The following is a 12,111-nucleotide window of genomic DNA, read 5'->3' on the forward strand; positions in this document are numbered from 1 at the left end:
GTGCTCCTCCCCTCCCCTGGTTGTTGTTCCTGCTGTTGTGCTCCTCCCCTCCTCCCCTTGTTGATGTGGCTGCTGGTGTGCCCCTCCCCTTGTTGCTGCTGCTGCTGTTGAGCACTTGTGCTCCTCCCCTGGCTGCTGCTTAACTCAGGTCGACTCGTCGCCATGTCGACTCATCGACCATGAGTCTAGACTAGTCTAGACTAGTCTAGAGTCGCCCCCCCTGAGCGACTCGTCGACTCATCGACTCGAAAACATTGGTGAGAGACTACCGGCTTGTCAACTTCGAAAGCTGGAAAAGCCCCAAACATACAGCAAATTTACTGAAATAGTCAGGACAGTGCCATGGCCAGTAGAGTTCAGTGGGATTTGTGCATAGCACAAATGCATACGTACTGAATATAACGGGATAACAGCATCGTGGCGATTCCATATAGAACATAAGTAATGGCAAAATACCCTTCATCTTACATAATTTCTCTGTGGATTCTTGTCTTCCTTGGAAAAACCAGGAACTGTCAGATGCCAATTTCTCTCTGCATGAAATCAATACTGAATATATAAGCACAAAAAATTGCTTGCACCACATGAAAGAGAGAGAGAGAGAGAGAGAGAGAGAGAGAGAGAGGGAGCATACGTAAGTGCAGCAACACATCCTTGGCTTCCAGAACGGATGACTTCCTGTGCTTTGCCAGGGTACACGCAAATGCAGTCACCTAGTGACAAACCCAAGTCAGGCAAATCACAAGATTCTCCAGCAGATAATTATGACCAAAACCAAAAGAAAACACTACTATAACTCTGAATCGAATACGGGACGATCTACAAAGAATGAACAATACCGATTCAATGAAGTCATCAGCAATCTCTAAAACCAAATCTTCCACTTCTGGATCAAGTTTGCCGAGGGGATCCACCTGAAATAAGGATTTCAAATTCAAAGACGGACCAGAGTACAGTCAGCCACAAACTGAACATGCATTTTCCCTGAAAACATTAATCACATCTCGCCAACAATATATAAGCTAAAATGCATGTTCCCAGAAAAGGGGAAGCCGTTAATTACCTGTGCAACCAAGTCTTGTATTTTTCTCTTCCCAAGAAGTTGGTTAGTTCCTTCTGCTCCTTGACTTCCACTTCCACCAGCCATAGTCCCCCCTGACAAAGGCGTGCCCGGCTGTGATCCTGTCAAGTTTGCAGACTTCTGGGAGCCAGATGCTGACATCCTTGGAGATTGTTGCTGTTGCTGCTGCTGAAGCTGCTGCATAATGTGCTGCTGTTGCATCAACTGCTGGGCATTGAGATGTGGTGGATGCTGTTGTTGGGCTTGTGCAATCTGGTGTGGAGTCAGTCCTGTTTTCTGAAGTTGTTGCATCAATAGCATCCTGTGCTGCTGCTGAATTTGATGTTGAGATGGCGAGGCCAAAGATGATTGCATTTGCTTCAACCACTGCTGCTGTTGTTGCGAAGGTGACATTTGCATCATCTGCCCATTTTGTGACACTCCAGGCAGTTGTGAGTTTAATCCTGTGATCGATGCTGTTCTCGACAAGCCTTGAGCAACCCCCTTCTGATAAATGGACCGATATCAAATTTAGGTTGTGGTCCTTGGCAAAAAGAAACTACCGCATAATATGAAAGCCTTTGCAAAACCGAGATAAACAAGTGACTATGGCAGCATGCAACATGTGGATAGCAGATGAGATAAACCCTGGCTATGAGAATTCGTACTCATGTAACATGGAGCAACAAAAAACATGAGTAAGCACACACAATATCTCAACTTCTGTTTGGTTCATTCCTTGTGCCATAAGAATTTCATATTGCCCCGTAACACAGAATAAAATGCGGCAGAGATATTGGTTATTGCCTCGGACGATCTTCCAAGAAGAACCTTTTGCTTAATCATAGCATCCAAACACTAGAACCACCACGAGGCCATGGACAGATATTACACCCAACATACTTGAGAAAAGAATGCAAGGGAACCAAAGATAATTTCTTTCGCTTATACAGATCAAAAGTCATTAGAGGTACCTGCGGAGATAGTGCAGCTTGCTGCGACGCTTGCTGCGGCCTCATTTGGGCCTGGGCAAAGCGTTGTTGAGCATATGGAATAGTTCCATTTGGTCTCATCTGGTTCATCCCCAAAGTACCCATGACTCCCATGGATTGCATCCCTTGCAACGCTTGAGCTGCGTTGGCAGTATTAAATTGTGCACCTTGTACCATGCCTTTTTGCCTTGGCTGCAGTAACAGGAAAGGTTAATTACACTGCAAGGCTTACAAGTTATAACCAGCTGCAGGTAGACAGCAAAGACAAGTGTTAAAAAATACAAGTGTTAAAAAATGGAAGACCTTACTCTGGGGCTAGAAATTTGGTCTTTATTTATTTATTTATGAGCATCTAGTCTTGAATTCTTACAAGCATAATGACCAACATTTACTATTCGAATGAGTTGCCAGGAGATTCTAGGTGTAAACGAGATGTTCACTTCTATTTAATTTGCAATTGCAATGCACCATCGCACCCAATAGGTGACATCCTTCCCTCTCTCCATGCCATGGGAGCAACAAATGACTACAAACGAATTCAAAATTCCGGATCCATGAACCATTTATTTTTACCCCATCTGGTCCTCTAAAAGCTGTCGTTCTGGACACCGACACAATCTTCAAAATACAACTTTGATTAATAGTTTCTATTATAATATACTATTTACTTATCAAATACAACACGGTTGTACATCGTGGTATTTTTGGAGGCAGATGCCGACAAGTACACTAAAAAGTTTTAACCAGACTCACATCACACTTAAATAGCTATATGATTTTCAATTCTATTCCTGCACATTTAATTTTATCCAGACATTTGGATAGATTCCCTATAAGATGATAAAAAAACTGCCTCCATGTATGAATGTTACACAAATGCAGTGATAAGAAAACAAGCAATGTCTAACCACAATTAATCGTGATCTTCCGAGAAAAAAATGATTTGTAATTAAAGGCGTAGTTTTCCCTCTTTTTACAAGTGGCATTTATGCATGATAAGGCTAATGTGTGATATTCAGATTACTTATGCCCCAAACCCCAACTTCACCTGTGCCATCATCTGTGACTGGAGCCCGTAGTGTGCAGCAGAAGCCGCGCTGCCCTGCCCTTGCATCATCCCGAGCTGCCCCTGACCAAGCATTGCCGCGCGGGCCGCTAGCTGCTGCTGCTGCTGCTGCCCCAGCTGCGCTCCGCCACCTGAGAAGCTCATCTGCCCTCCGTACATCCTAGCCGTTGCCGCGGAGTATTGTGGAAGCTGGCTGGCAGCGGCGAGGCGGGAAGCCGAACCCGAGCGCTGGATCTGGCCGTAGCCTCCGGCGCCGGCCACTGCCTGCGTGGGCGAAGGCGCCTGCAACTGCTGCGGACGAGGCGGGAAGTCCGCGGACCCTCCTCCCGCAGCTGCCGCGGCTGGATCGAGCTGCGGGGAGGAGATGACGGAGAGGTCGGAGACGGTGGGGGAGGGGGGGATTTGGGGGGACAGGAGGGAGTTAGGGTTGGAGTTTTGCGGGGCGGAGGCTGAGCCGCCGAGCTGGTCGGGCTGCGGCGAGGCGATGGCGGCCACGGACGGCGGATCCGCCATGGCGGGCGGGGTGTAGGGTTTCCGCGGGCGGCGGTGGCCGGAGACGACGCGGGGTGGACGGTCGCGTGGAGGGCCGGGGAGTAGGTGACGGTCGTGTGGGACAGTTTGACGTGTGCGCGTAGTCTTTTCCTGATCGAGTTAGAAAGTATTTGGGTGACTGACAGGTTGGCCCACGCGATCGTTTTTCCTTTCAGAGCACCAGCCATACGCATGACACGCAAATCCATGGACGCTCACCGTCTTCCTTGGTGGTGTACCTTAGGAGGTGTTTGTTTCAGAGTGTGGTAATGGAAATGGTAAGGGAATTAAATCACGCTGGAATCACGTAACAGATAATTCTCTGTCCTGTTTGGTTCATGCCAGTAAAGGAATCGAGTGTTGTCCTTGCTTTGGCCGCCGGTGGCAGAAAATGGAAGAGAAGAAAGAGAGCAGACAGGGCAGATGGTGGTCGCTTCTTCTTCGCCGGCGTCGCCGGCCGCCGGCGGAAGCACCCACCCGACCTACAACAAGGCCAGCTTCCTCCGGCCACTCACGAAGCTGAGGCTGCAAGGCATCTCCGGTCACTCCGCTATCAGCAACTAACTCGCCGGCCGCTGCATCGGCCTCCCCATCGGCCACGACGTGCTCCCCCCCGCCCACCTGCGCCGCCTCGTATGTCTTCTGCGCCCCCGCCGGGCCAGCACCAGAAGCGGGACGTGGCCTCCGCAGTTGCAACTAGGGCAGAGGGTTCGAGGCATAGTTGGTAACGGGACCTATTTATGGCTGGGGTTGGGCGGAATCAGAGTTGAGCTGGGCTATAAACAGTTACGGCGGTATTTGTTACCGGGCCCAGCTAACCAAACACGATTAACGAAATCAAATAACGATGTAATCAGATAACGGGTAAAATGGAGCGAACCAAACACCTCCTTAGTTAATTTTTGGAGAATGCATGTATACTCTTTCTGTTTATGTTTCTGTGAAATGGCTTACCGCACTTGCTGCTTAGTACTATTATGGGACAGAGGAATTAGAGCATCTCCAGCCGTTGGGGTTGCCCCGACGGACAAATTTTCCAGCCGGCCCCCCACCCAGCCGATGAACCCAATGCACACGTGCCCACCGAGAACGACCGCCGCCGCTTCATCCTCATGCCCCGCATGCCCGGTGAAGACCCCGACGAGCGTGGACGCCGACGTGACTCGTGGGTGACCATGGAGAAGACGACGACCGCGCACGGCGGGGGCGCCCGCAGGCTGCCTCGCCTCGTCCTGTTCGCCATCATGTCCGCGCATCAGTCGCTCGTCACCGCCGCCCCCGCGTCCGGCCGCGAGGACGGCACCCAGCCGCGCTTCCCAACGGCGCCCTCGGCGCGCCCCTGGACTGGAGCCGGCGTCCACGCCCGTGTCAAGCGGTACGACTACCTCACCGGGCGGGTCGAGGCGACGCGGGATGGCGACGCGAGTATGGCGCCCAGTCGCGCTTCCCAACGGCGGCCTCGGCGCGCCCCTGGACTGGAGCCGGCGTCCGCGCCCGCGTTCAGCAGTACGAAGCTGCATGGCGACGCGCGCGGCCACGGGGACGACCACTGCGAGGACGAAGAAGACGAGCCATGAGGCCGCGGCGCTGGAGCCGTCCGAGTGGTCAACGCACATCCACCGGAGGCAGGAGCGGAAGCTACGGAGCTCGTTGCGCGCGTGCGGCATGCAGCGTTGGTACGAGCCCCTCCGCCGCAGCAGTAGCGGCGCCGGCACGCGAGCTCGGGAGGGCGGGAGGAGGTATCGGGCGGCCGTGCGTGTAGGGGTACGCAGTATTTCAAAAAAATTCCTACGATCACGCAAGATCTATCTAGGAGATGTATAGCAACGAGAAGGGAGAGTGTGTCTACGTACCCTCATAGACCGAAAGCGGAAGCGTTTAGTAACGCGGTTGATGTAGTCAAACGTCTTCGCGATCCAACCGATCAAGTACCGAACGCACGGCACCTCCGCGATCTACACGCGTTCAGCTCGATGAACTCTTGATCCGGCTGAGGCCGAGGGTGAGTTACATCAACACGGCGGTGTGTTGACGGTGATGATGAAGTTACGGACGCAGGGCTTCGCCTAAGCACTACGACAATATGACCGAGTTGTAAAACTGTGGAGGGGGGCACTGCACACGGCTAAAGATCAACTTGTGTGTCTATGGGGTGCCCCCTCCCCCGTATATAAAGGAGGGGAAATCCTACTCCAAGTAGGGATCCCCCCCCCCCGTTCCTAGTCCAAGTAGGAGAAGAAGGAAGGAGAGGGAGAGGGTGAGGGAGTCCTGGACTAAGGGGTCCTCGGGCGTCCGGCCTGTTATCTATGGGCCAGACTGATGGGCTGTGAAGATATGAAGACCGAAGACTGTACCCGTGTCTGGATAAGACTCTCCTTGGCGTGGAAGGCAAGCTTGGCGAACAACTATGAAGATTCCATCTTATGTAACCGACTCTATGTAACCCTAGATCCCCCCGGTGTCTATATAAACCGGAGGGTGTAGTCCAGAAAGGATATACTCAATATTGTAGTCATACAGGCTAGACTTCTAGGGTTTAGCCATTATGATCTCGTGGTAGATAAACTCTTGTAATACTCATATTCATCAAGATCAATCAAGCAGGAAGTAGGGTATTACCTCCATAGAGAGGGCCCGAACCTAGGTAAACATTGTGTCCCTTGTCTCATATTACCATCAACCTTAGACGCATAGTTCGGGACCCCCTACACGAGATCCGCCAGTTTTGACACCGACATTGGTGCTTGCATTGAGAGTTCCTCTATGCTGTCGCTGAAAGGTTTGATGGCCCCTTCAATCGTAAAAAATGACGTTGTCTGCGGAGAAACTTTCCTCCCCGGGCAGATCTTCGTGTTCGGCGGCTTCGCACTGCGGGCCAACTCGTTTGGCCATCTGGAGCAGATCGAAAGCTACGCCCCTGGCCATCAGGTCAGATTCGTGAGCTTGAACTGAGTCGTGGACATCCATGGAGACTTAATCTTCGCTGGATTCGATACCGCGGTAGCCGCTCCTGGTCACCCCGATGATCATGACCTTAATCTGTCATCGGGCCGCATCCAGGAGATCGCTCATGTAACCGCTCTGGCCCTAGAGTCGGAGTAGGCCGCGCCATCCAAAGACGGGAGAATTAACCCCACCACGGAGGCCGCAGATTCCACGGCGTTGGAGCCGCACATGGACCTGGTCTCACACGATGCCTATGAAGGAAATATGCCCTAGAGGCAATAATAAAGTTATTATTTATTTCCTTATATCATGATAAATGTTTATTATTTATGCTAGAATTGTATTAACCGAAAACATAATACATGTGTGAATACATAGACAAACAAAGTGTCACTAGTGTGCCTCTAGTTGACTAGCTCGTTGATCAAAGATGGTTATGTTTCCTAACCATAGACATGAGTTGTCATTTGATTAACGGGATCACATCATTAGGAGAATGATGTGATTGACTTGACCCATTCCGTTAGCATAGCACTTGATCGTTTAGTTTGTTGCTATTGCTTTCTTCATGACTTATACATGTTCCTATGACTATGAGATTAGGCAACTCCCGTTTACCGGAGGAACACTTTGTGTGCCACCAAACGTCACAACGTAACTGGGTGATTATAAAGGTGCTCTACAGGTTCTCCGAAGGTACTTGTTGGGTTGGCGTATTTCGAGATTAGGATTTGTCACTCCGATTGTCGCAGAGGTATCTCTGGGCCCTCTCGGTAATGCACATCACTTAAGCCTTGCAAGCATTGCAACTAATGAGTTAGTTACAGGATGATGTATTACGAAACGAGTAAAGAGACTTGCCGGTAACGAGATTGAACTAGGTATTGAGATACCGACGATCGAATCTCGGGCAAGTAACATACCGGTGACAAAGGGAACAACGTATGTTGTTATGCGATCTGACCGATAAAGATCTTCGTAGAATATGTGGGAGCCAATATGAGCATCCAGGTTCCGCTATTGGTTATTGACCGGAGACGTGTCTCGGTCATGTCTACATTATTCTCGAACCCGTAGGGTCCGCACGCTTAAGGTTTCGATGACAGTTATATTATGAGTTTATGAGTTTTGATGTACCGAAGGAGTTCGGAGTCCCGGATGAGATCGGGGACATGACGAGGAGTCTCGAAATGGTCGATACGTAAAGATCGATATATTGGACGACTATATTCGGACATCAGAAAGGTTCCGAGTGATTCGGGTATTTTTCGGAGTACCGGAGAGTTACGGGAATATGTATTGGGCCTTATTGGGCCATACGGGAAAGAAGGAAAAGGGCCTCGAGGGTGGCCGCACCCCTCCCCTTGGTCTGGTCCGAATTGGACTAGGGAAGGGGGGCGTCCCCTTCCTTCCTTCTCCTTTTCCCTTCCTCTTTTCCTATTCCATATGGGAGGTGGAATCCTACTAAGACTAGGGAGTCCTAGTAGGACTCCACACTTGGCGCGCCCCCTCCTAGGGTCGGCCTCCTCCTCCCTTGCTCCTTTATATATGGGTGCAGGGGGGCACCGCAAAGACACAAGTTGATTAGTTGATCTCTCCCAGCCGTGTGCGGTGCCCCCCTCCACCATATTCCATCTCGGTCATATCGTAGCGGTGCTTAGGCGAAGCCCTGCGTCGGTAGCAACATCATCACTGTCACCACGCTGTCGTGCTGATAAAACTCTCCCGTGAAGCTCTGCTGGATCGGAGTTCGTGGGACATCATCGAGCTGAACGTGTGCTGAACTCGGAGGTGACGTGCGTTCGGTACTTGGATCGGTGGATCGTGAAGACGTACGACTACATCAACCGCATTGTGCTAACGCTTCCGCTTTCGGTCTACGAGGGTACGTGGACAACACTCTCCCCTCTCGTTGCTATGCATCACCATGATCTTGCGTGTGCGTAGGAAAATTTTGAAATTACTACGTTCCCCAACAGCCTATGCCACCGGAACGCCGGACTCGTCTCTGGCCGTAGGTTCCGAACCACGCGAGCCCGCGGACGCCGAGCTTGATCGTTTATCGATGTTCAAATTCAGCACCGCAGACATCTTCCAGCACTCGCCTTTGGGCGATGTGCTAAACTCATTAAAAAAACCTATCCTTGGCGGAGGACTCTCAGCCGAACTATATCCGGCTCGAACTAGGGGCTGACGATGGAGAATTTTACTTCCCACCCGCCACCCACTTTATAGCCACGATCGAGGATTTAACCAACGAACTTGATTATGACTCCGAGGACATCGATGGTATGGACGACTATGTCGGAGAAGAAGAGGCCTAGAACCCGCCGTTCACCGGACACTGGACGGTCACTTCCTCGTATGATGTATACATGGTGGATGCACCAAAGGAGAACAGCGGTGACGACAAGGAAGACCCAAGTGAGGATAAACCTTCCAAAATACAGGCCAAGCGCCGGCGTTAGCAACGCCGCTCTAAGTTGCGCCGCAGTAAAGACAGCAACACCAGCACAGGAGAAGATGACACTCCGGAAGGTGCCGAAGACAACGAAGACCCCATCGGTAAAGCAAACAAACAAGACGAACGGGAAGATGAGCAGGTTAGCCCTGTTAAACAGGCCACGCATGAAGATTCGGAGGACGATAATTACCTTCCGCTCTCCGAAGACGAGGTGAGCCTCGGCACCGAAGATTTCATCGTGCCCGAGGAACCTCTTGAGCAGGAGCACTTCAAGCGCCAGCTAATAGCCACGACAAGGAGCCTGAAAAAGAAGCAGCAGCAGCTTCAAGTTGACCAAGATCTGCTCAATGATAAATGGACTGATGTCCTACCAGCTGAAGAATACGGCCTCAAGCGCCCAACCAAAAGCTACCCAAAGCGCAAATTGCTACCTCAGTTCGACGAGGAGGCGCCAGAGTACATACCACCATCGCATAATACGGCCGACCGACCACCACGTGGTCGGGACAAAATGGCAACTCATGCCGAACATCATCCCGCCCCGCCTCATCACTCAGGCAGAGGTAAATTAGCCCACGGCCATACATATGACCTCCGGCAGAACTTGAACAATAAAGCAGGACATACCAGATCAATCTACGGATCGTGAGGACGTGCCTCGACACGTGACAACGGCCACCTATTCGGACGTGACAAACCCAGTCATGCGCGGGCTGAACACCGCAGATGGACTCCATCAGAGCTGTGTCACGATACGGCCCTCTATAGAGGCCCCGCACACCCTCATTAATTCACTGATGAGGTCCTGGATCACGAATTCCCCGAAGGATTCAAGCCTGTGAACATAGAATCATACGATGGAACCACGGACCCCGTGGTGTGGATCGAGGACTTCATTCTCCACATCCATATGACATGCGGAGATAACCTCCACGCCATAAAATACCTCCCTCTAAAACTCAAAGGGCCAGCTCGGCATTGGCTAAACAGTCTGCCTGAAAATTCCATTGGCAGCTGGGAGGACTTGGAAGAGGCTTTCCTTGATAACTTCCAAGGTACATATGTTCGACCTCCGTACGCTGATGACTTAAGCCATATATTTCAACAGCCCGGAGAGTCCGCCAGGAAATTTTGGACAAGGTTCTTAACTAAAAAGAACCAAATTGTCGACTGTCCAGACGCCGAAGCTCTAGCAGCTTTCAAGCATAGCATCCGCGACGAATGGCTCGCTCGCCACCTCAGCCAAGAAAAGCCAAAATCCATGGCGGCCCTCACGACACTCATGACCCACTTTTGTGCGGGCGAGGACAGTTGGTTGGCCCGTAGCAAAAACAACACAAGCGACGCCGGCACCCATGAAGTTAAAAGCAACAAAGACAAGTCTCGACGCAATAGATACAAGCGTCGAAACAACAGTGACAACATCGAGGATACAGCGGTCAACGCCGGATTCAGTGGTTCTAAATCCGGTCAGCGGAAGAAGCCGTTCCAAAAGAACAATTCGGGCCCATCCAGCTTGGACCACATACTTGATCGTCCATGCCAGATTCACGGCACCCCCGACAAGCCTCCTAATCATACAAATAGAGAGTGATGGGTTTTCAAACAGGTCAACAAATTAAACACCGAGAATAGGGAAAAGGGATCGTAAAGCAAGGACGATGACGAAGAGCCACGTCAACGGAACATAGGGGGACAGAAGAAGTTTCCCCCTTGGGTCAAAACGGTGAACATGATATATGCTACCCACATCCCCAAGAGGGAGCGCAAGCGTGCGCTCAGGGACGTCTACGCGATAGAGCCAGTCGCCCCAAAATTCAATCCATGGTCGTCATGCCCAATCACTTTTGATCGCCGGGATCACCCGACCAGTATCTATCACGGAGGCTCATCCGCACTGGTATTAGACCCAATAATTTATGGGTTCCACCTAACTTGTGTCCTTATGGACGACGGTAGCAGCCTCAATCTGCTCTATCAGGATACAGTGCGAAAAATGGGCATTAACCCATCAAGGATCAAGCCTACAAAGATCACCTTTAAAGGAGTCATTCCAGGCGTAGAGGCCCGTTGTACAGGCTCAATCATATTAGAGGTTGTCTTTGGATCTCCGGACAACTTCCGAAGCGAGGAGTTAGTCTTCGATATCATCCCATTCCGCAGCGGCTATCATGCACTGCTCGGACAAACTGCGTTTGCTCGATTCAACACAGTGCCACACTATGCTTATCTCAAGCTCAAGATGCCCGGACCACACGGCGTCATAATGATACGTCTCCGTCGTATCTACAATTTTTGATTGTTCCATGCCAATATTCTACAACTTTTATATACTTTTGGCAACTTTTTATACTATTTTTGTGACTAACATATTGATCCAGTGCCCAGTGCCAGTTCCTTTTTGTTGCATGTTTTTTGTTTTGCAGAATATCCATATCAAACGGAGTCCAAACGGATAAAAACTGACGGAGATTTTTTTGAAATATATATGATTTTTGGGAAGAAAAATCCACGCGAGACGATGCCCGAGGGGGCCACGAGGCAGGGGGCGCGCCCCTGACCCTCGTGGCCACCCCGTAAGGCGGTTGATGCCCTTCTTTCGCCGCAAGAAAGCTAATATCCGGATAGAGATTGTGTTAAAATTTCAGCCCAATCGGAGTTACGGATCTCCGGGAATATAAGAAACGGTGAAAGGGTAGAATCTGAGAACGCAGAAACAGAGAGAGACAGAGAGACATATCCAATCTCGGAGGGGCTCTCGCCCCTCCCATGCCATGGAGGCCAAGGACCAGAGGGGAAACCCTTCTCCCATCTAGGGAGGAGGTCAAGGAAGAAGAAGACAAAGGGGCCCCCTCTCCCCTTCTCTTCCAGTGGCACCGGAACGCTGCCGTGGCCATCATCATCATCACCGCGATCTACATCAACACCTCCGCCATCTTCACCAACATCTCCATCACCTTCCCCCCTCTATCTACAGCGGTCCACTCTCCCGCAACCCGTTGTACCCTCTACTTGAACATGGTGCTTTATGCTTCATATTATTATCCAATGA

General features: G+C 50.8%; 1 protein-coding gene across 2 annotated transcripts in view; it reads right to left on the minus strand.

Annotated features, from left to right (window-relative positions):
- The window catches only part of LOC119269577 (transcription initiation factor TFIID subunit 12b-like), a 5,532-nt gene extending 1,803 nt beyond the window's left edge, over positions 1-3,729 (minus strand). For both annotated transcript variants that reach the window (XM_037551432.1, XM_037551433.1), the window contains exons 1-6: positions 3,101-3,729; positions 2,035-2,244; positions 1,064-1,567; positions 840-914; positions 635-713; positions 469-533 (exon numbers count right to left, since the gene is read on the minus strand). In XM_037551432.1, the coding sequence (XP_037407329.1) occupies positions 469-533; positions 635-713; positions 840-914; positions 1,064-1,567; positions 2,035-2,244; positions 3,101-3,631 (1,464 nt within the window). In that variant the 5' untranslated portion in view covers positions 3,632-3,729. The remainder of the gene's footprint in view (positions 1-468; positions 534-634; positions 714-839; positions 915-1,063; positions 1,568-2,034; positions 2,245-3,100) is intronic.
- Positions 3,730-12,111: the final 8,382 nt, after the last annotated feature.

The sequence above is a fragment of the Triticum dicoccoides genome, chromosome 3A (genome assembly GCF_002162155.2).
Source record: "Triticum dicoccoides isolate Atlit2015 ecotype Zavitan chromosome 3A, WEW_v2.0, whole genome shotgun sequence".
NCBI lineage: Eukaryota > Viridiplantae > Streptophyta > Magnoliopsida > Poales > Poaceae > Triticum > Triticum dicoccoides.